Source organism: Mauremys mutica, chromosome 13, assembly GCF_020497125.1.
Source record: "Mauremys mutica isolate MM-2020 ecotype Southern chromosome 13, ASM2049712v1, whole genome shotgun sequence".
Taxonomy (NCBI): domain Eukaryota; kingdom Metazoa; phylum Chordata; order Testudines; family Geoemydidae; genus Mauremys; species Mauremys mutica.
In genome coordinates, this window is record NC_059084.1 from 46,393,679 (window position 1) to 46,411,780 (window position 18,102).

Consider the following 18,102-nt stretch of genomic DNA (forward strand, 5'->3'; position numbering starts at 1 on the left):
GGGAGTGGGGGTAGGGGCAGGGGGGTGTCAAGGGGACCCCAAGGCTGGCGGGGGCCGGCAGGGGGGCAGGGAGTGGGGGTAGGGGAAGGGGGGTGTCAAGGGGAACCCAAGGCTGGCGGGGGCCGGCAGGGGGGCAGGGAGTGGGGGTAGGGGCAGGGGGGTGTCAAGGGGACCCCAGAGCTGGCGGGGGCCGGCAGGGGAGGGTAGGGAGGCAGGGCCGCCAGTGGGGGGACAAGGGGGTGTCGGGGGCCCCCAAGGCAGGCGGGGGCCGGCAGGGGGCGCTGGCCGGGCCGGGCGGGGCGGGGCGGGGCGGACCGGGGGGCGGGCCCGCGAAGTGAAATCGAAAGGGGTCGGAGCCGGGCTCCCGCGGACAGACAGACCCGGACCATGGCCAAGGCCTGCGCTGTGAAAGTCAGCGGGGAGTCCCGCCGGCAGGTGGGGGGCGGGGCCCTAGATCGGGGGTGCAGCGGGGGGCGGCGAGATCGGGGGTGCAGTGGGGGGCGGCGAGATCGGGGGGGAGGCGGCGAGATGGGGGGTGCAGTGGGGGGCGGTGAGATCGGGGGGCGGGTGAGATGGGGGGCCAAGGAGAGGGATGGAAACCGGTCCCCCCCAGAACCCCCCAACTCCTGCCTCATCCCGGGGATCCCCCTTCCGCTTCCCCCGGGGAATCCCCGAGCCGGCCACGTGCTACGGGGGAGCGGGCCGGCAGGGGGCGCCGTGGGGCGGGGGCGCTGTGGAGTGGGGGGGAGGTGGGCAGAGGGAGGGGCCCAGCGGGCTGTGGGGCACGGGGCCAGCAGGGGCTCTGTGCCGTGGGGAGGGGGGAGTCACCAGGGTGCTGTGGGGAGGGGGGTTGGCGGGGGGCGCTGTGGAGTGGGGGGGAGGTGGGCAGAGGGAGGGGCCCAGCGGGCTGTGGGGCCCTGGGCCAGCAGGGGCTCTGTGCCGTGGGGAGGAGGGAGTCACCAGGGGGGCGCTGTGCTGTGGGGAGGGGGGTTGGCAGGGGGCGCTGTGGAGTGGGGGGGAGGTGGGCAGAGGGAGGGGCCCAGCGGGCTGTGGGGCACGGGGCCAGCAGGGGCTCTGTGCCGTGGGGAGCGGGGAGTCACCAGGGTGCTGTGGGGAGGGGGGTTGGCAGGGGGCGCTGTGGAGTGGGGGGGAGGTGGGCAGAGGGAGGGGCCCAGCGGGCTGTGGGGCCCTGGGCCAGCAGGGGCTCTGTGCCGTGGGGAGGGGGGAGTCACCGGGGGCGCCGTGCTGTGGGGAGGGGGGTTGGCAGGGGGCTTGAGCCCTGGTTTTGCAGCCGTGCCCCACCCCAGACTCAGCTGCCTTTTCTTGCTGTCTCCGTGTTTTCAGGTCGAGCTCTTCAGGGAATCTCTCTTCAAGGAGGTAAATCTGCCCCCCATGATTAACTGCCCCCCACTGGGATGAATTGCCCCCCAAATACCCCCTGTGACCCCTCTCTCTTCCCCCCCAGGCTGAGCAATTCCTGTCAACATTTTTACCCCAAAAAATCTTTCACCTGGACAAGTTCCTGAAGGTAAGAACGGCCCCTCCCCGTGCCCCCCCAACCCCCCCATGCGCTGTCAGTGCCCCCCAGTGCTGGGACCCCACAACCGCCCTCGGGGGCCCCCAGTGTCCCCTGCTGGGATCCCCACACTGCCGGCCCTGGGGTCTCCCCCACACTGTCACTGCCCCCCAGGTTGGCCCTCACACTCCTGGCCCCCCATTTCTCTCCCCCGGGAGAGCGCCCCCCCCCCCGATAACTTTACTGTTACTGCAGGAGGATTCATTGAACATCAAGGACCTCTCGACCCTCCGGGCCCCCCTGGATATCCCCATCCCTGACCCGCCCCCCAAGGATGAGGATGAGGTGAGTTTTGGGGTAACCCCCCTCCCCCCGTGTTATGCCACCCCCTGTTGGCGAGGCACTGACCCGTTTCCCGCCCCCTTCCCCCCTCCAGGACTCTAGTAACATGGAGACAGATAAGGAGGAGAAGAAGGAGGGTGAGTTTTGGGGTGGTTTTTTTTGGGGGGGGCAGGATTTTGGGGAGGGGCTGGGTTGGGCTTTGGACTCACCCCTGTTCTCCTGTTTCTCCCCCCCCAGCTCCCAAATGTGGCTACCTGAAGGGCAACGAGGCCATGGTGACGCTGCTGGGCCGGGTCAAGCCGGAGGTGCGGGAGCTGAAGGAGAAATGTGTTTTGGTGAGCCCCACCGCTGGTGCTGCGAGCTTCCCCACAGCAGTGCCCCCAGGGCTGGGAGCTTCCCTGCAATGGGGTCCCCAATGGGTGGGGGTGGGGGACACCAGGGCTGCGAGCTTCCCCACAGCAGTGCCCCCAGGGCTGGGAGCTTCCCTGCAATGGGGTCCCCAATGGGTGGGGGATGCCAGGGCTGCGAGCTTCTCCCTAGCAGTGCCCTGGCCCCCTCTCACTGTCTCTCTGTCTCCAGGTCATCACCTGGATCCATCACCTCATCCCCAGAATTGAGGACGGGAATGATTTTGGGGTGGCCATTCAGGTAAGGGCCCCCTCAGCCCCCCCTTAGCCAGTATCCCCTCTACTGGCACCCCAATCTCACCCCCATCTCCCCCTCCTCCAGGAGAAGGTGCTGGAGCGGGTGACGGCCATCAAGACCAAGGTCGAGGGCTTCCAGACAGCCATTTCCAAGTGAGTTTTGCCATCCCCCATCTCTGCCCCAGGGCATTGTGGGTCACCCCCCCTCCCCAACCATGTCTCTGCCCCAGGGCATGGTGGGTAATGGCTTACATTGGCTTTCATGGCTCAGGGAATCCTGAGTAATGCTCTACATTGGTGCCCCAGCCCCAGGGCACTGTGGGTAATGCTCTCCCCATGGGTGTCTGTGCCCCAGGGCACTATGGGTAATGGTCTGGGCCCACTCTCCCTCTCTCCATCCCCAGATATTTCTCTGAGCGAGGAGATGCTGTGGCGAAGGCTTCGAAGGAGACCCACGTGGTAAGTGATCGGGGGCTGCGAGCTTCCCCACAGCAGTGCCCTGAACCAGGGCGGCTGGGGGGCTCTGGGGCTGCGAGCTCCCCTACAGCAGTATCCTGAGCCAGGGGGTTGGGGGGCTCTGGGGCTGCAAGCTCCCCCACAGCAGTGCCCTGAGCCAGGAGGTTGGGGGGCTCTGGGGTTGCGAGCTCCCCTACAGCAGTATCCTGAGCTAGGGGGTTGGGGGGCTCTGGGGCTGCGAGCTCCCCCACAGCAGTGCCCTGAGCCAGGAGGTTGGGGGGCTCTGGGGTTGCGAGCTTCCCCATAGCAGTGCCCTGAGCCAGGGGGTTGGGGGGCTCTGGGGCTGCGAGCTTCCCTACAGCAGTACCCTGAGCCGGGGGGTTGGAAGGTTCTGGGGCTGTGAGGTTCCCCACAGCAGTGCCCCAGTCAGGCTAACCGGTGTCCCCTGCCCCCAGATGGATTACCGCACTCTGGTACACGAGCGGGACGAGGTGATCTATGGGGAGATCCGGACCATGCTGCTGGACATTCGGGGCTTCTATGTGAGCATGGGGGGCTGGGAACGGGGAGAGGACCCTGGGGGTGGTTCTGTGGGGATCTCAGTGAGGGCTGGGGGGGGGGGCAGGGAACGGGGAGGGGACCCGGGGGTGGTTCTGTGGGGATCTCAGTGAGGGCTGGGGGGGGGGCAGGGAACGGGGAGGGGACCCCGGGGGTGGTTCTGTGGGGATCTCAGTGAGGGCTGGGGGGGGGGGGGCCGGGTCAGGGGAGGGGACCCCGGGGGTGGTACTGTGGGGATCTCAGTGAGGGCTGGGGGGGGGGCAGGGAACGGGGAGGGGCCCCCGGGGGTGGTTCTGTGGGGATCTCAGTGTGGGCTGGGGGGGGGGGGCCGGGAACCGGGAGGGGACCCCGGGGGTGGTCCTGTGGGGATCTCAGTGAGGGCTGGGGGGGGCAGGGAACGGGGAGGGGACCCCGGGGGTGGTCCTGTGGGGGTCTCAGTGAGGGCTGGGGGGGGCAGGGAACGGGGAGGGGACCCCGGGGGTGGTTCTGTGGGGATCTCAGTGAGGGCTGGGGGGGGGGCAGGGAACGGGGAGGGGACCCCGGGGGTGGTTCTGTGGGGATCTCAGTGAGGGCTGGGGGGGGGGGCAGGGAACGGGGAGGGGACCCGGGGGTGGTTCTGTGGGGATCTCAGTGAGGGCTGGGGGGGGGGGGCAGGGAACGGGGAGGGGACCCCGGGGGTGGTTCTGTGGGGATCTCAGTGAGGGCTGGGGGGGGGGGGCAGGGAACGGGGAGGGGACCCCGGGGGTGGTTCTGTGGGGATCTCAGTGAGGGCTGGGGGGGGCAGGGAATGGGGAGGGGACCCCGGGGGTGGGCCTGTGGGGATCTCAGTGAGGGCTGGGGGGGGCAGGGAACGGGGAGGGGACCCCGGGGGTGGTTCTGTGGGGGTCTCAGTGAGGGCTGGGGGGGGCAGGGAATGGGGAGGGGACCCCGGGGGGTGGGCCTGTGGGGATCTCGCTGGGGGGGTTCTGAGGGGAGGGGTTTGGTTAGGGGGGAATCTCTCAGTGGGGGTTTCTCTGCCCCCCTCGAGCTCCTCTATGTCTCCCCCCGCAGGCCGAGGTCTATCACATCCTCACCCAGAACCTGGAGAAGCTGACAAACCCCAAGGGCGAGGAGAAGCCGTCCATGTACTGAGGGGCCCGGGGCGCCTGCCCCCCAGCGGGGGAGGGGCCGGAGCCAGACTGCAAATAAACACCCCCCCCCCCAACCTGCCTCCTGTGTTCGTGTCTGGCCCCCGGGGCATTGTGGGAAACGAGCCCCCCCCCGGCTCCCGGCCCCCAGGCCATTCTGGGGAATGGGCCCCTCGGCTCCCGGCCCCCAGGGCATTGTGGGAATGGGCCCCTCGGCGCCTGGGGCATTGTGGGAAACGGGCCCCTCAGCGCCTGGGGCATTGTGGGGAACGGGCCCCTCTGCTCCTGGCCCCGGGGCATTGTGGGAATGGGCCCCTCGGCGCCCGGGGCATTGTGGGGAACGGGCTTCCCGGGTCCCTGCCCCCGGGGTGTTGTGGGGAACGGGCCCCTCGGCTCCTGGCCCCCGGGGCATTGTGGGAATGGGCCCCTCGGCGCCCGGGGCATTGTGGGGAACGGGCTTCCCGGGTCCCTGCCCCCGGGGTGTTGTGGGGAACGGGCCCCCTGGGTTCTGGCCCCCGGGGCGTTGTGGGGAACGGGCCCCTCAGCTCCCGGCCCCCAGGGCATTGTGGGAATGGGCCCCTCGGCGCCTGGGGCATTGTGGGAAACGGGCCCCTCAGCGCCTGGGGCATTGTGGGGAACGGGCCCCTTGGCTCTAGGCCCCCTGGGCATTGGGGGGGAACGGGCCCCCCGGGTCCCTGCCCCCCGGGGTGTTGTGGGAATGGGCCCCTAGGCTCCCGGCCCCCAGGGCATTGTGGGAACAGGCCCTTTGGCACCTGGCTCCTGGGGCATTGTGGGTAAAGCAGCGTGGCCCTAGGATTAGGATCTGTGCCCCAGGGCATCATGGGTAGTGCCCTGTCATCCCCCTTGAGCCTAGACAATTGTGCCCCGCCCCCGCGTGTTAGCATCTGCCCCAGGGCATGGTGGGTAACTCCCCGTAGCCCCTCCCCCATGGGGCGGGGCTATGTCTGTTCCGGGTTTGGCTGATCCTGGGGCCGCTCTAGGCGCCGCCTCTATGGCTCTGCAGGACCTGGGGGGGGGCACGTTCGGGATGGGGGCGGCACTCAGCCAATCGACGAAGAGAGCAGAGGCCCCATCCTTGTGGGGAGGGCGCACTGGCCAATCAGGACGCAGAGAACAAAGCGCAGACTCGAGACGCGATTGGTCTGTAGCCAGCCAATCAGAGGGCGAGGGGCAGCCGTGGGACCCTGACAAGTAATATCCTGGGGGGGCTCAGTGCAGGGGGAAGGTGGGAGCCCGGCGGGGGGGAGTAGGTCGGGAGCGAGGGGCACCGGCCGGGCTGGGCTAGCGGGGCGGGGGGCTGCGGGTTGGGGGGCGGCGCGGCTGGCGGGGCGGGGGGGCAGGGTTAGCGGGGCGCTGCGGGCGGGGGGGCAGGGGTGGGGTGGCGGGGCGCTGCGGGCTGGGCTATCGGGGCGGGGGCTGCGGGCTAGCGGGGGGGGCAGAGCTAGGGGGCTGGGGGTTGGGGGGCAGCGGGGCTGGGGGGCGGGGCGCTGCGGGCTGGGGGGGCAGCGGGGCTGGGTTGGCGGGGCGCTGCGGGCTGGGCTATCGGCGCTGGGGGGCGGGGGGGGGGCAGCGGGGCTGGGTTGGCGGGGCGCTGCGGGCTGGGCTATCGGCGCTGGGGGGCGGGGGGGGGCTAGCGGGGCGGGGGGGCAGGGGGGCTGGGTTGGCGGGGCGCTGCGGGCTGGGCTATCGGGGCGGGGCGCTGCGGGCTGCGGGGCGGGAGTGAGGGGCACCGGCTGTTAACCCCTTGCTGCCTGGCAGGATGGGCGAGGTGGAGGTCTCCGCCCGGGCCTATGCCAAGATGTGCCTCCACGCCGCCCGGCACCCCCACGCCGCCGTCAATGGGCTGCTCCTGGGGCTCCGGGGCCCCCCCGCCGAGTGTCTGTTCCTCACCGACTGCGTCCCCCTCTTCCACAGCAACTTGGCTCTCAGCGTCATGCTGGAGGTGGCGCTCAACCAGGTGGGCAGCAGGGGGCGCCATGGGGCGGGGGGTGTTGGGGGCTGGATGGGGCGGGGGGGCACCAGGCAGCAGGGGGGCTCCGTGGGGGGCACCAGGGGGGCTCCGTCGGGGGCACCAGGCAGCAGGGGGCGCCATGGGGCGGGGGGTGTTGGGGGCTGGGTGGGGCAGGGTGGCACCAGGCAGCAGGGGGGCTCCGTGGGGGACACCAGGCAGCAGGGGGCGCCATGGGGCAGGGCGTGTTGGGGGCTCTGGGGGGGGGCACCAGGCAGCAGGGGGGCTCCGTGGGGGGCACCAGGCAGCAGGGGGGCTCCGTGGGGGGCACCAGGCCGCAGGGGAGCTCCATGGGGCAGGGCGTGTTGGGGGCTCTGTGGGGGGGGGGCACCAGGCAGCAGGGGGGCTCCGTGGGGGGCACCAGGCGAGTTCCGTGGGGGGCAGCAGGGAGCTCCGTATGGGGCACGCTCCCCTCTTGACCTCTCCCGTCCCCCCAGGTTGATCTGTGGGCGTCCCGCTCTAATCTGCTGGTGGCTGGGTACTACCAGGCCAATGCCGGGCTGGACGACATGAGGTAACTTTAGGGGTCCCGGGGGGGCAGGGAGGGGGTCCCCATTCCCCCCTGACATCTCTCCTGCCCCCCCTGTAGCCCCACCCCCCTGGCTCTGAAGATGGCTGGACGCCTGGCCGAGTTCTCTGAGGGTGCTGTATTGATCATGGTGAGATTTGGGGTTTTGGGGGGCTGGAGTGGGCCCCCCAGGGGCAGGGTGTGTGTGGGGGGCTGTGATCAGGGACTCCCGGGGGTGCCTACAGAAGGTGGGGGGCTGTGATTGACATTTGGGGGTGGTTGGGGGGTCTGCCCAGCGTGCCCCCCAACTGCCCCCCTTCTTCCCCCCAGCTGGATAACCAGAAACTGACCCTGAACCCCCGTGTGCCCCCCATCATTGTGCTGGAGCAGCGGGATCGGCACTGGCTCCCCAAGGACAAGAACCTGTGAGTGGGGTTCCCCCAAAACCTGCCATGGGCCCTCCCATGCTACCCAGTCCCTGGGAATGGGACTCAGGAGTCTGGGACAGTGCCCCCACACTGCCTAGCCCTCAGGGTGACCGGGGATGGGACCCAGGCGTCCGGGACGGCGCCCCCCACGCTGCCCAGCCCTCAGGGTGACCGGGGATGGGACCCAGGCGTCCGGGACGGCGCCCCCCACGCTGCCCAGCCCTCAGGGTGACCGGGGATGGGACCCAGGCGTCCGGGACGGCGCCCCCCACGCTGCCCAGCCCTCAGGGTGACCGGGGATGGGACCCAGGCGTCCGGGACGGCGCCCCCCACGCTGCCCAGCCCTCAGGGTGACCGGGGATGGGACCCAGGCGTCCGGGACGGCGCCCCCCACGCTGCCCAGCCCTCAGGGTGACCGGGGATGGGACCCAGGCATCCGGGAAGGCGCCCCCCACGCTGCCCAGCCCTCAGGGTGACCGGGGATGGGACCCAGGCGTCCGGGACGGCGCCCCCCATGCTGCCCAGCCCTCAGGGTGACCGGGGATGGGACCCAGGCGTCCGGGACTTACCTTGCCCCCTCCTGTCTCTTTCAGAGTCATGTGGCGCGACTGGGAATCCTCCCGCCACATTTGCAAGTCCCTGCTGGAGGCTAAAGCTCACACCCAATTGGTTGATTTCGATGCCCACCTTGATGACATCAGACAGGACTGGACCAATCAGCACCTCAACACCGAGATCGCCCGGCTGGTGTCTGTCGCCAACGGCAGCGCCTGAGGGATCCTATTGGCTGGCCTAGGGAAACCGGGGCTGTATTCTGATTGGACTGCTTGGAACAATGGCACAACCCCATTGGCTGGCCCCAGTAAAGACTCAATGGACTTTCACTGATCCTTTATATTTATTCCACCCATTCCCCTGCCCCCAGAGTGGCCCCGCCCCCAGTGAGCCAGACTCCTCCCCCTTGGCCTCACATCAGCCCCCAAGTGCTAAATTTAGGTCCCTTTTTTTGCTACGTTTTTGCAGATTTCACCAAGTTTTGTAGTTTGGCCTTTAGTTTCCTTTGGGTCATTTGTCTCGTTCCTTTTCGGCACCTGATTGTTGTGTCGTTTTCCCAGCATCCTCCTCCCCCAAGCGATGGGCGGTGGACAGCAATGCCCCAAACCTCCTGCCATGCAAAATGCGACCATAAGAACCACAAGGAAATGTCTGGTCCCCACCGGCCTCGCACCCAGCAGAATTTGGGGCCATTTGCTTTCAATTCGTTCATTTTATTTTATTGCAGCTCCTCAAACCGCCAAGGAACGCAAGGCAAAGCTAGTTGCGAAAAGGAGAAAATAAGGAATTAAAATGCCAAAAACCTAAATTTGTGGGGGCAAAATCTTCCCTGGGAGGCCGTGGTGGGACAGGCCCAGGATTTGTTTGGATGTTCGTGGTTTCCATTTCATGCCGCTCGTCGCACTGAATCTCTCTCGTTTGGCTTTTCTTCATTGGGCCAGGTTGAATTTTTGCCATTTCACACAGACTTGGGGGCAGAGACTTTGTCGCCATCAGATCTCGTCCTTTCTTTTTTTTGCTGCTCAATTTCCTTCGATTTTTTTTTTAAGTCCTTAATTTTGTTTGCATCTTTACAATGATTTCATAGTTTTGTTTGGGGCCGTTCAGTTTCCTTTTCTGGCAAACAAAGTTTCATTTCCTTAATTTCCCAGCAACCTGGAACATTTTCCATTTCACAAATTTTTGGCATTTTGTTGCTTTTTCTTTTTTTCTTTTTTTTTGTGTGTGTGATTAAAACCGGCCGCGAACCCCCTAAAGCTCTTTGCTTCTGATCAGCAGCAGGCGGCGAGACAGGAAGTCCCGCCTTTGCCTCTCTTCCCAACCTGCCCTGCGATTGGTGGAGGCCGGAGGTGAAAGGTCGCTCAGTAGATCATGCCCTTGGTTTCGCCCCGCGGCTTCTTGATCTTCTCGAAGTTCTTGACCACGATGTCGTAGAGAACGGCCTGGGGGTGGGAGAAGATGGGGGAGTCGGTCTAGGATTGGGGGGCTCCCGGCTTCTAGGGGTGCGGCTAAATTAGGGGTTCACCTCTGTCCCCCACAAATCCTACCCGGGGGAATCCAGGTCTTCTGGGGTCTATTTAATGTTGGCCTTCACCCCACACCCCCAAACCTGCTTCCCCCAGAGAAGCCCCCCAACGCGGCTGTCTCTCCCTTCCCAGCTGGCTGAGGCCGGGGCAGCCTGACAGTGGAATGGGGGTTCAGGGGAGAAGGGGGGGACGGGGTCACAACACAGAAGAGAAGCTGCCCCCAGCCATAGCTTGGCCCCCCTGCCCGTTCACTGCACTCTCCCAGCGATTCCCCTCAATCCCCCAGCCCCCCCCCCCCCCCACTCACGTAGAGGTTGCGGATTTCCATCACCATCAGCCGGATCTCAGCGTATTGTGCCTCGTCCAATTCGTGCACCAGCTGCCGGTAATCGCCCTGCGGGGGGCAGAAGTGGGGAAATGAGGGGCCCAGTTTCTCCCCCACCATCCCTGGGGGCCCAGAGCCCCTGCTGGGAAACCCAGGTGTCCGGGCAGCCCTGCTCCCATGCAGTGGGGAACCCAGGCATCTGGACATCCCCCCCTCCGCAGTGGGGAACCCTGGTGTCCGAGTGCTCCCCCTCCCCCCACGCAGTGGAGAATCCTGGCATCCAGGCACCCACCTTCCTGCACAGTGGAGAACCCTGGTGTCCGGGTGCCACCCCTCCCACGCAGTGGAGAATCCTGGCATCCGGGCACCCCCCCTCCCGTGCAGCAGGGAACCCAGGTGTCCTGGTGGCTGCACCCATCCCAGACACTCACCACATGAGGATTTTTGGCCGCTTTAGCCACCGCGTCGCCTCTCTCAGAAAAATACCTGTCGGGGGTGGGGGGGAGAATCGCAAGTCAGAGCTGAAGCCCCAAATGGGGGGTGAGGAAGGAAGAGCTGGGGGGGGGTCAGCTTGGAGGCAGGCCCCTCCCCCCCCCAAGGGTAGCCCAATCTCCCCACAGTGTGACTGTCATGAAGTTTTGGGGCAGTGAGAATTTCCTTGTTTTCCACCCTCCCAACTTAACAAAATTGCAGAAAGCGTAACACGCCCCCCGCCCCAGTAAAGGGTCTGCAGGCACCGAAGCTGGATTTGCTCTAAACCCTCCTGGCCGCTCTCGTTTATTTGGCATTGAGCAGCATTTGGCTTGTTACATTTCCCTCGGAGGGGGGGCGCTTTGGTTTTGCAAGACTGAAAATAAAATCGGAAATGCCAAATGTTTAATCTTTGGGAACACCAACGACCAGGGAGTTTCAATGTGCACAAACATTGGTCCCTGCAGAGGATTATGGCTCCTTGTACTGACCTCAAATTCGATGTATAGCACGGAACTGCTCGTGCAAAAACATGGCGCTTGCAACGACAAAATCAAACCAGCCGGGACTTTGGGTTTCAAACAGAAAGGAGCGTTCGAAAATTCAAACACCTCTCCAAGGTCGCAAAGCAAATTTCAAAGACAATGAAATGCCATTTTCAAAGTTTTGCAATTTGAATATGTTGTGCTCAATTGTCACATTTGCTCTCTAAATCCTTTATTAATTCTGCATCAATTCTTTTCCACATTGAAGATTCCCTGAGGGGTTTTTTTGGATTAAAAATTTGACGGGTAAGATATTTTGCATTTAAATTGTTTTTGCAACCTTTAGTCTTTTGCATTTAACACAATTCCTTGGTGTTAAATGTTCCTCTCTTTTGGCAAGCAGGGTTTTGCATTTTCTATTTGGTTTTGCAGTCTAATCCTCCGTGCAACCGGTACCATTTTGCAGTGGGAAATTTCCCCTTCGCTGCTTTTCACGAAGTTTTGCTATTTGCATTTATTGCTTTATTTTGGCAAACTAAAATGTTTTGCATTTGACGAGGGCAGCCGGAATATTTTGCATTTAACAATTTTTGCATTTACTCTTCACAGCTTTTTTAACTGCAAATCCAGTTGCTAATTCCACAAACACACATACCTGGGCTTAATTTTAGGCCTATTACCCATGATACTAACACCCAGTAGTAAAGTTAAGCACATGTAGAATAAGTGTTTGTAGGATTGTGGCTTAAAGATTTTGCATGTGATGTTTTTTACATTTTGTTTTTTTAAAGCGCAAGAATATTAATTTCCAATAACGAGGAAATGAACACACACAATATTTTTACAATCTTTACGTTTGCATTGAACAATTTTTTTTTCCACAGTAACCGTCCCCTTTGCATCCTTCACATTTTACATTTAATGTTTTTTGCATCTACTGACACTGTGCATTTTAACTTCCATTTTAAATTATGAAGACTGCAAAGGAGAGGAAAAATTGTACTGCAAAACTTCTTAAAATACCAAATACCAAGGTTGTGAAGTTGAAATAATTGTAACGCACAAGTGGTTGCTAAATGCAAAATATTAAGATTGTTTTAAATAGGAGGCAATTTAAAATGCCCATTTTAAGCTTGGGGAGAAAGAAACAATGTGTGAGAGCTGGTGGAGAGACATTTTTAATGCAAACAAATGTTACGAAATGCAAGTTCTATGGCTCTGAAACAAAAATTAAATGCAGGAAAATGTTCAAAGTTAAATTAGGGAATTTTAATGCATAGAAAAGGGAAAGTACTGAGGGTGTCAAATTCCTTTTTGTTTGTTTGGCTTTTGCAAATTAAAATTCTTGAATTTAATTCAGAAAATGGCTGTAAAGGGACGGAGGAAACAATTGTTTTGGATAAAACTAAAGGCCAATTTAAGTTGGAAAAACAAATGTGAAAACATTTCAAATGGACAAATTGTACTTTGCCATTAAAATTCTGTTTGTTTGCAAACCTTTGAAGTGCAAAACTTTAAGGCTGCAGCAACAACCAAGTAAACTCAAAATCTGATTTTTAAACAGGTTTTTTTAAATGAAATCGAAGTGGAAATTTTTCAGTTCTCTGAAAAACCAAACCAACCGGCCACCAAAACTTAAAGAACTTTGTTAAATGCAAACGTTCCAATTGTTAATGAAAACGCAACGTGTGAAACGCAAAATGGTCTTTTTGCAACGTTAACGTGTCACGTTTCACAAAGGTTTTGCGTTCCCATGTTCACTGTCTAATCAATGCTCAGCGTTTTCCCATTGAAGGAAATTATTCGGGCATTAAAATGTCCTTGGTTTCTGATGACCCTAAAACTTTTGCTATGAACAAACCCCCCCCCGCCCCGTTACATTAACACTTCCTCTCTTTTGCAGCGTATTACAAACATGAACAAAATTGGTGTCGTTTTAACTGCCTCCTTTTGGGGCAAGCTGCAAAATTTGCATTTCAACAAAATGCGGCATTTGAACTCCTGCTTGTTGGAAAAACGACACGTTTGCTTTGAACAAGGATTTGGGGCATTTTTTAAATAAATTTCTCAGCGTTGGACGAAGCGTTTTGGGATTTAATTTCCTTGGGGATTAAAAAGTGGCGCTGAATGAAGTTTGTTGCCGTTTTGATTCCTTGCTTTTTTGGAAAAAAAATCCAATTTTTCCTTGTAACAGTTTTTGGCATTTAGCTCCCTTGGATTTTTCATGTTCTTTTCCCCCCTGCGTTTAACAGCGGGTTTGGCCCTTGAATTTTCTGGGGGCTTGTGGGTGCTTGGTTGATTCTTTGTTTTGCTTCTAACCAAGCTGATGGGACGGGGGGGGTCCCCCCAAATTGGGACTCACTTGGAGATCTGGGTCTGAAATCCTTCCAGCTTCGTCCGCAAGGCCGTCATCAGCTCAAACACCTTCTCCTGGGGAGGGGCAGAGGGGGGTTAATGAGCCGGGTGGGTGGGGAAAGGGGGGGGCAGGTTGGAGAAGGGGGGACGCTCACCTGGACTGCGACCCCAAAATTGTTGCCGTCTTCGATACGGGGCACCTGGAGCTGAACCCAGACAGAGACCTGGGGAGGAGAGAGACCCTGAGTGTGTGTCCTGCAGCCCCCTTGGAGGGGATGGGACCTGCTGGGTGTGTTACCCAGGGGTGTGGTGCATCCTCTTGTGTTGTGTGCACAGGGCGTGAGGGACGAGCCTGGTGCATGTTGCACAGTGGCCAAGCTGGGGCCGTGCTGTGCGCGCGGGGGATGAGCGTCGTGCAGGGTGCGTGTCGCACGGGGGCCAGGCCGGGGCCGTGGTGTGCGCGCGGGGGGCGAGCGTCGTGCAGGGTGCGTGTCGCACGGGGGCCAGGCCGGGGCCGTGGTGTGCGCGCGGGGGGCGAGCTTCGCGCGGGGGGCGTGGTGCAGGGTGCGTGTCGCACGGGGGCCAGGCCGGGGCCGTGGTGTGCGCGCGGGGGGCGAGCTTCGCGCGGGGGGCGTGGTGCAGGGTGCGTGTCGCACGGGGGCCAGGCCGGGGCCGTGTTGTGCGCGTGGGGGACGAGCGTCGCACAGGGTGCGTGTCGCACGGGGGCCAGGCCGGGGCCGTGTTGTGCGCACGGGGGACGAGCGTCGTGCAGGGTGCGTGTCGCACGGGGGCCAGGCCGGGACCGTGGTGTGCGCACGGGGGACGAGCGTCGTGCAGGGTGCGTGGTGCAGGGTGCGTGTCGCACAGTGGTCTGGCCGGGGCCGTGGTGTGCGCACGGGGGATGAGCGTCGTGCAGGGTGCGTGGTGCAGGGTGCGTCTCGGGTCTGGCCGGGGCCGTGGTGTGCGCACGGGGGACGAGCGTTGTGCAGGGTGCGTGTCGCACGGTGGCCAGGCCAGGGCTGTGTTGTGCGCATGGGGGACGAGCATCGTGCAGGGTGCGTGTCGCACGGGGGCCAGGCCGGGGCCATGTTGTGCGCGAGGGGGGCGAGCGTCGTGCAGGGTGCGTGTCGCAGGGTGCGTGTTGCACGGGGGCCAGGCCGGGGCCGTGTTGTGCGCACGGGGGACGAGCGTCGTGCAGGGTGCGTGTCGCACGGGGGCCAGGCCGGGGCCGTGGTGTGCGCATGGGGGACGAGCGTCGTGCAGGGTGCGTGTCGCACGGGGGCCAGGCCGGGGCCGTGGTGTGCGCACGGGGGACGAGCGTCGTGCAGGGTGCGTGGTGCAGGGTGCGTGGTGCAGGGTGCGTGGTGCACGGGGGCCAGGCCGGGGCCGTGTTGTGCGCACGGGGGACGAGCATCGTGCAGGGTGCGTGTCGCACGGGGGCCAGGCCGGGTCCTGTCGTGGCTCCGTCTCACACTCACCAGCCCCAGCTCCTCCTTGGCGCCCTGAATCTCGGCTTTCACCCGGCTCACCAGCCCCACAACCGTCTCGTTGCTGCTCACGGGCCCACAGGGGGGCGCTGGGGAGAGACAGACAAACGGGGGGTCAGACCCCCTGCAGCAGTGGGGGGCACAGGCCCAACCCCCGTCAGTGGAGGGCCCCCAGATCTGGGTCCCCGACCCCCAGAAGCAGTGGGGGGCACAGGCCCAACCCCCGTCAGTGGAGGGCCCCCAGATCTGGGTCCCCGACCCCCAGAAGCAGTGGGGGGCACAGGCCCAACCCCCATCAGTGGAGGGCCCCCAGATCTGGGTCCCCGACCCCCAGAAGCAGCGGGGGGCACAGGCCCAACCCCCGTCAGTGGAGGGCCCCCAGATCTGGGTCCCTGACCCCCAGAAGCAGCGGGGCGCACGGGCCCCCCCCGTCAGTGGAGGCCCCCCCATTTCCGGGTCCCCCACTCACCTTTATCCTCCTCCTCCGACTTCTTCTCGTCTTTCTTCTCTTCCTTCTGCCCCGGAGGAGAAGGACAGGGAGAAAATGGGGGCGCAGGGCAGAACTCCCAGCCCCCCCCAGCCCCCTCCTTCCCTGAGGGGCGATGGAACTGTAGACCCCCCCCCCGCATCCTTCCAATGTCCCCCCGGCCGCGGAAGAAGCGAGTGTGACAATGGGGGTGAAGGAGGTAAAGACCCCCTCGAATTCTCCCCCATCCGGTGACCCCCCAAGAGAAGAGAGAAAAGGGGGGGCAGGGAGGGAGACAGCCCCAGATCTGCCCCGTGGGTGTGTGGGGCCCTCACGCCCCAGCTCCCCCCCATTCTCATGCCTGGGGGGCGTGTGGGGCTCCCCCCAGCTCACCTTGCGGCGCTCGGCTTTCGCCTTCTCCTTGGCGGGGTCGGGGATGGGGATGTCGAGCGGGGCCCGCAGGGACTCCAGGTCCCCCACGTTCAGCGCCGGGTCCTGGGGGGACGGGGAGGCGTGAGCAGCTGGGCCCCCCAGAGCACCCCTGCCCCACCCCCCCTCTCCTGGCCCCCGCCGTCCCCGCCCCAGACCCACCAAGCCTGTTCCCAGCCCCCCAATCCCCTTCCAGCCCCCACATTCCCCCAAACCCTCCTGCCTCTGCCCCCAATCTGCCTCCCACCCTCTGCCCCCCAAACCCCTCCAACGTCCCTCCCTGCCCCTCCTGACGATCCCCTTAAATCCCCCCATCCTGTGTCCCAGGCAAAGCCACCTCCCGCCCCCCACCCCATCCCCCGCCCCCCAAATACCTTGAGGAAAGCGTGCAGCTGAGTGATCTTGCTGGGGAACCGGGTCCCAACCAGCGCTTCAGCCTGCGGGGACGGGGAAGAGGGTCAGGATGGGGGGGCACTGCTGGGGGGAAGCTCACAGCCCTGGTCCCCTCCTCCCACGGGCTGGGGGCACTGCTGGGGGGAAGCTCACAGCCCTGGTCCCCTCCTCCCACGGACTGGGGGCACTGCTGGGGGGAAGCTCGCAGCGTCTCACCTGGGCGCAGAGCTGGGTCCGGAAGGAATCCACCTGCGGGGGAAAGACATTTCGGGGGGGTCAAATGTCCCAGCCGGACGCTCCCTCCGCGTCCCCCCCCCCCGCCCGGGCTCTCTGCCAGCCCCCCCGCCCCGGGCACCCCGCCAGCCCCTGACACCCGATCCCCCCGGCCACCTGCCCGGCCCTGCCCCGTCTGCGCTGGTGATGGGGCGTGAAGGGGCCCTTCCCCCCCCAGCCTGGGAACCGACTGCCCCATGGAAACCTCCCCACGGGGGTCACCGCGCTGCCCCCTCGGGGGGGGATGGGCAGGGCACAGGCTTGGGGAGGGACAGAGACCCCCTCATCTACCCCCAGCTGCACCCCGAATCCCCCAGGCAGCCCCCGCAAACCAGCCCCCCCTCCCTCCCCCGAGCCCCCCAGCCCAGCCCCCCAGCCCCCCAGCCCAGCTCCCCCTGCTCCCCAAACCCCTATCCCAGCCCAGCTCCCCCTCACCCCAGCCCCTATCCCAGCCCCCCTCCCTCCCCCGAGCCCCCCAGCCCAGCTCCCCCTGCTCCCCAAACCCCCATCCCAGCCCCCCTCCCTCCCCCGAGCCCCCCAGCCCAGCACCCCCCTTCCGCCCCCCCGAACCCTCCAGTCCCCCCTCCCTGCACCCCTCGGCCCCCCTCCCTCTCCGTGTCCGCCAGGCCCCACATAAATCTGCTCCCTCCCCCCCCGCCCCGCCCCGCCCCGCATTTCCCCAGCCAGGTCCCCCCCGCTCACCTGGGCCTCGGCCTTGGGGCTGATCCGCAGCGCAGCCATGGCGGGGGGGTCGCTGGGGGGTGCGTGACGGAGCTGGGGGGCCCGAGGCGCGTGGCGGGGGGCGGGATGATGGTGCGAGTTGAAAAGTGAAAACGAAAGTGACGGAGCTGCGGGGGAAGTCCCGGCCGAGGGGGCGGGGGCGAGCTGCGAGCTTCCCGCAGCAGTGCCCCAGCGGTGGTGGAGTGGTTCGGGTTGCGAACTTCCCCCCGCAGTGCCCCCAGCGGGAATGTGGCCGAGCTGCGAGCTTCCCACAACAGTGTCCCGTGTGGGAGGGTGTGTGGGTCCGGGCTGTGAGCTTCTCCCAGCAGTGCCCCCAAGGGGGCAGGGTGTGTGGGTCCGGGCTGTGAGCTTCTCCCAGCCGTGCCCCCAGGGGGCAGGGTGTGTGGGTCCGGGCTGTGAGCTTCTCCCAGCAGTGCCCCCAGGGGGCAGGGTGTGTGGGTCTGGGCTGCGAGCTTCTCCCAGCAGTGCCCCCAAGGGGGCAGGGTGTGTGGGTCCGGGCTGTGAGCTTCTCCCAGCCGTGCCCCCAGGGGGCAGGGTGTGTGGGTCCGGGCTGTGAGCTTCTCCCAGCAGTGCCCCCAGGGGGCAGGGTGTGTGGGTCTGGGCTGTGAGCTTCTCCCAGCAGTGCCCCCAAGGGGGCAGGGTGTGTGGGTCCGGGCTGTGAGCTTCTCCCAACAGTGCCCCAAAGGGGCAGGGTGTGTGGGTCCGGGCTGTGAGCGTCTCCCAGCAGTGCCCCCAAGGGGGCAGGGTGTGTGGGTCTGGGTTGCGAGCTTCTCCCAGCAGTGCCCCAAAGGGGCAGGGTGTGTGGGTCTGGGCTGTGAGCTTCTCCCAGCAGTGTCCCAAAGGGGGCAGGGTGTGTGGGTCCGGGCTGTGAGCTTCTCCCAGCAGTGCCCCAAAGGGGCAGGGTGTGTGGGTCTAGGCTGTGAGCTTCTCCCAGCAGTGCAGCCAGTAGTGGAAGGGGGGCCAGGCTGCGAGAGCTTTCCCCCAGAGG

The 18,102-nt window shown here is 64.0% G+C and overlaps 3 protein-coding genes across 6 annotated transcripts; 2 read left to right on the top strand and 1 right to left on the bottom strand.

Moving 5' to 3' along the window:
* Positions 1-311: 311 nt before the first annotated feature.
* PSME2 (proteasome activator subunit 2) lies at positions 312-4,720 on the top strand. The gene is made up of 11 exons (XM_044985644.1): positions 312-435; positions 1,345-1,377; positions 1,466-1,528; positions 1,772-1,861; positions 1,953-1,995; positions 2,096-2,193; positions 2,438-2,506; positions 2,588-2,655; positions 2,907-2,961; positions 3,414-3,500; positions 4,567-4,720. The coding sequence occupies exons 1-11, from the start codon at positions 388-390 to the stop codon at positions 4,645-4,647; spliced, it is 735 nt and encodes a 244-aa protein (XP_044841579.1). The 5' UTR covers positions 312-387; the 3' UTR covers positions 4,648-4,720.
* Positions 4,721-5,669: 949 nt separating this feature from the next.
* EMC9 (ER membrane protein complex subunit 9) lies at positions 5,670-8,492 on the top strand. 3 transcript variants are annotated; one of them, XM_044985373.1, is made up of 6 exons: positions 5,708-5,855; positions 6,423-6,621; positions 7,110-7,186; positions 7,262-7,331; positions 7,511-7,605; positions 8,202-8,492. In XM_044985373.1, the coding sequence occupies exons 2-6, from the start codon at positions 6,424-6,426 to the stop codon at positions 8,380-8,382; spliced, it is 621 nt and encodes a 206-aa protein (XP_044841308.1). In that variant the 5' UTR covers positions 5,708-5,855; position 6,423; the 3' UTR covers positions 8,383-8,492. The 3 variants fall into 3 exon arrangements, with proteins under 3 accessions (XP_044841309.1, XP_044841308.1, XP_044841311.1); XM_044985376.1 differs by lacking the exon at positions 5,708-5,855 and adding an exon at positions 5,866-5,889; XM_044985374.1 differs by lacking the exon at positions 7,511-7,605 and having other exon boundaries at positions 5,670-5,855.
* Positions 8,493-8,855: 363 nt separating this feature from the next.
* Positions 8,856-17,533, bottom strand: PSME1 (proteasome activator subunit 1). Of its 2 annotated transcripts, none has more exons than XM_044985372.1 (11): positions 17,076-17,533; positions 16,317-16,349; positions 16,082-16,144; positions 15,672-15,773; positions 15,282-15,324; positions 14,804-14,901; positions 13,481-13,549; positions 13,333-13,400; positions 10,446-10,500; positions 9,997-10,083; positions 8,856-9,605 (listed from the first exon to the last, which is right to left on the bottom strand). In XM_044985372.1, the coding sequence occupies exons 1-11, from the start codon at positions 17,112-17,114 to the stop codon at positions 9,525-9,527; spliced, it is 738 nt and encodes a 245-aa protein (XP_044841307.1). In that variant the 5' UTR covers positions 17,115-17,533; the 3' UTR covers positions 8,856-9,524. The 2 variants fall into 2 exon arrangements, with proteins under 2 accessions (XP_044841307.1, XP_044841306.1); XM_044985371.1 differs by having other exon boundaries at positions 15,282-15,327; positions 17,076-17,526.
* Between the last annotated feature and the right edge of the window lie 569 nt (positions 17,534-18,102).

Bases quoted from the DNA above. Each gene is read 5' to 3' on its own strand.
- PSME2 (XM_044985644.1), top strand. From the start codon at position 388: ATGGCCAAGGCCTGCGCTGTGAAAGTCAGCGGGGAGTCCCGCCGGCAG. The intron at 1,996-2,095 runs GTGAGTTTTGGG...CTCCCCCCCCAG, and splicing joins TAAGGAGGAGAAGAAGGAGG to CTCCCAAATGTGGCTACCTG. The intron at 2,656-2,906 runs GTGAGTTTTGCC...CTCCATCCCCAG, and splicing joins TTCCAGACAGCCATTTCCAA to ATATTTCTCTGAGCGAGGAG.
- EMC9 (XM_044985373.1), top strand. From the start codon at position 6,424: ATGGGCGAGGTGGAGGTCTCCGCCCGGGCCTATGCCAAGATGTGCCTC. The intron at 7,187-7,261 runs GTAACTTTAGGG...CCCCCCCTGTAG, and splicing joins GCCGGGCTGGACGACATGAG to CCCCACCCCCCTGGCTCTGA. The intron at 7,606-8,201 runs GTGAGTGGGGTT...TGTCTCTTTCAG, and splicing joins CTCCCCAAGGACAAGAACCT to AGTCATGTGGCGCGACTGGG.
- PSME1 (XM_044985371.1), bottom strand. From the start codon at position 17,114: ATGGCTGCGCTGCGGATCAGCCCCAAGGCCGAGGCCCAG. The intron at 15,328-15,671 runs GTGAGCTGGGGG...CCTCCGGGGCAG, and splicing joins CGAAAGCCGAGCGCCGCAAG to AAGGAAGAGAAGAAAGACGA. The intron at 13,550-14,803 runs GTGAGTGTGAGA...TCTCCTCCCCAG, and splicing joins CCAAGGAGGAGCTGGGGCTG to GTCTCTGTCTGGGTTCAGCT.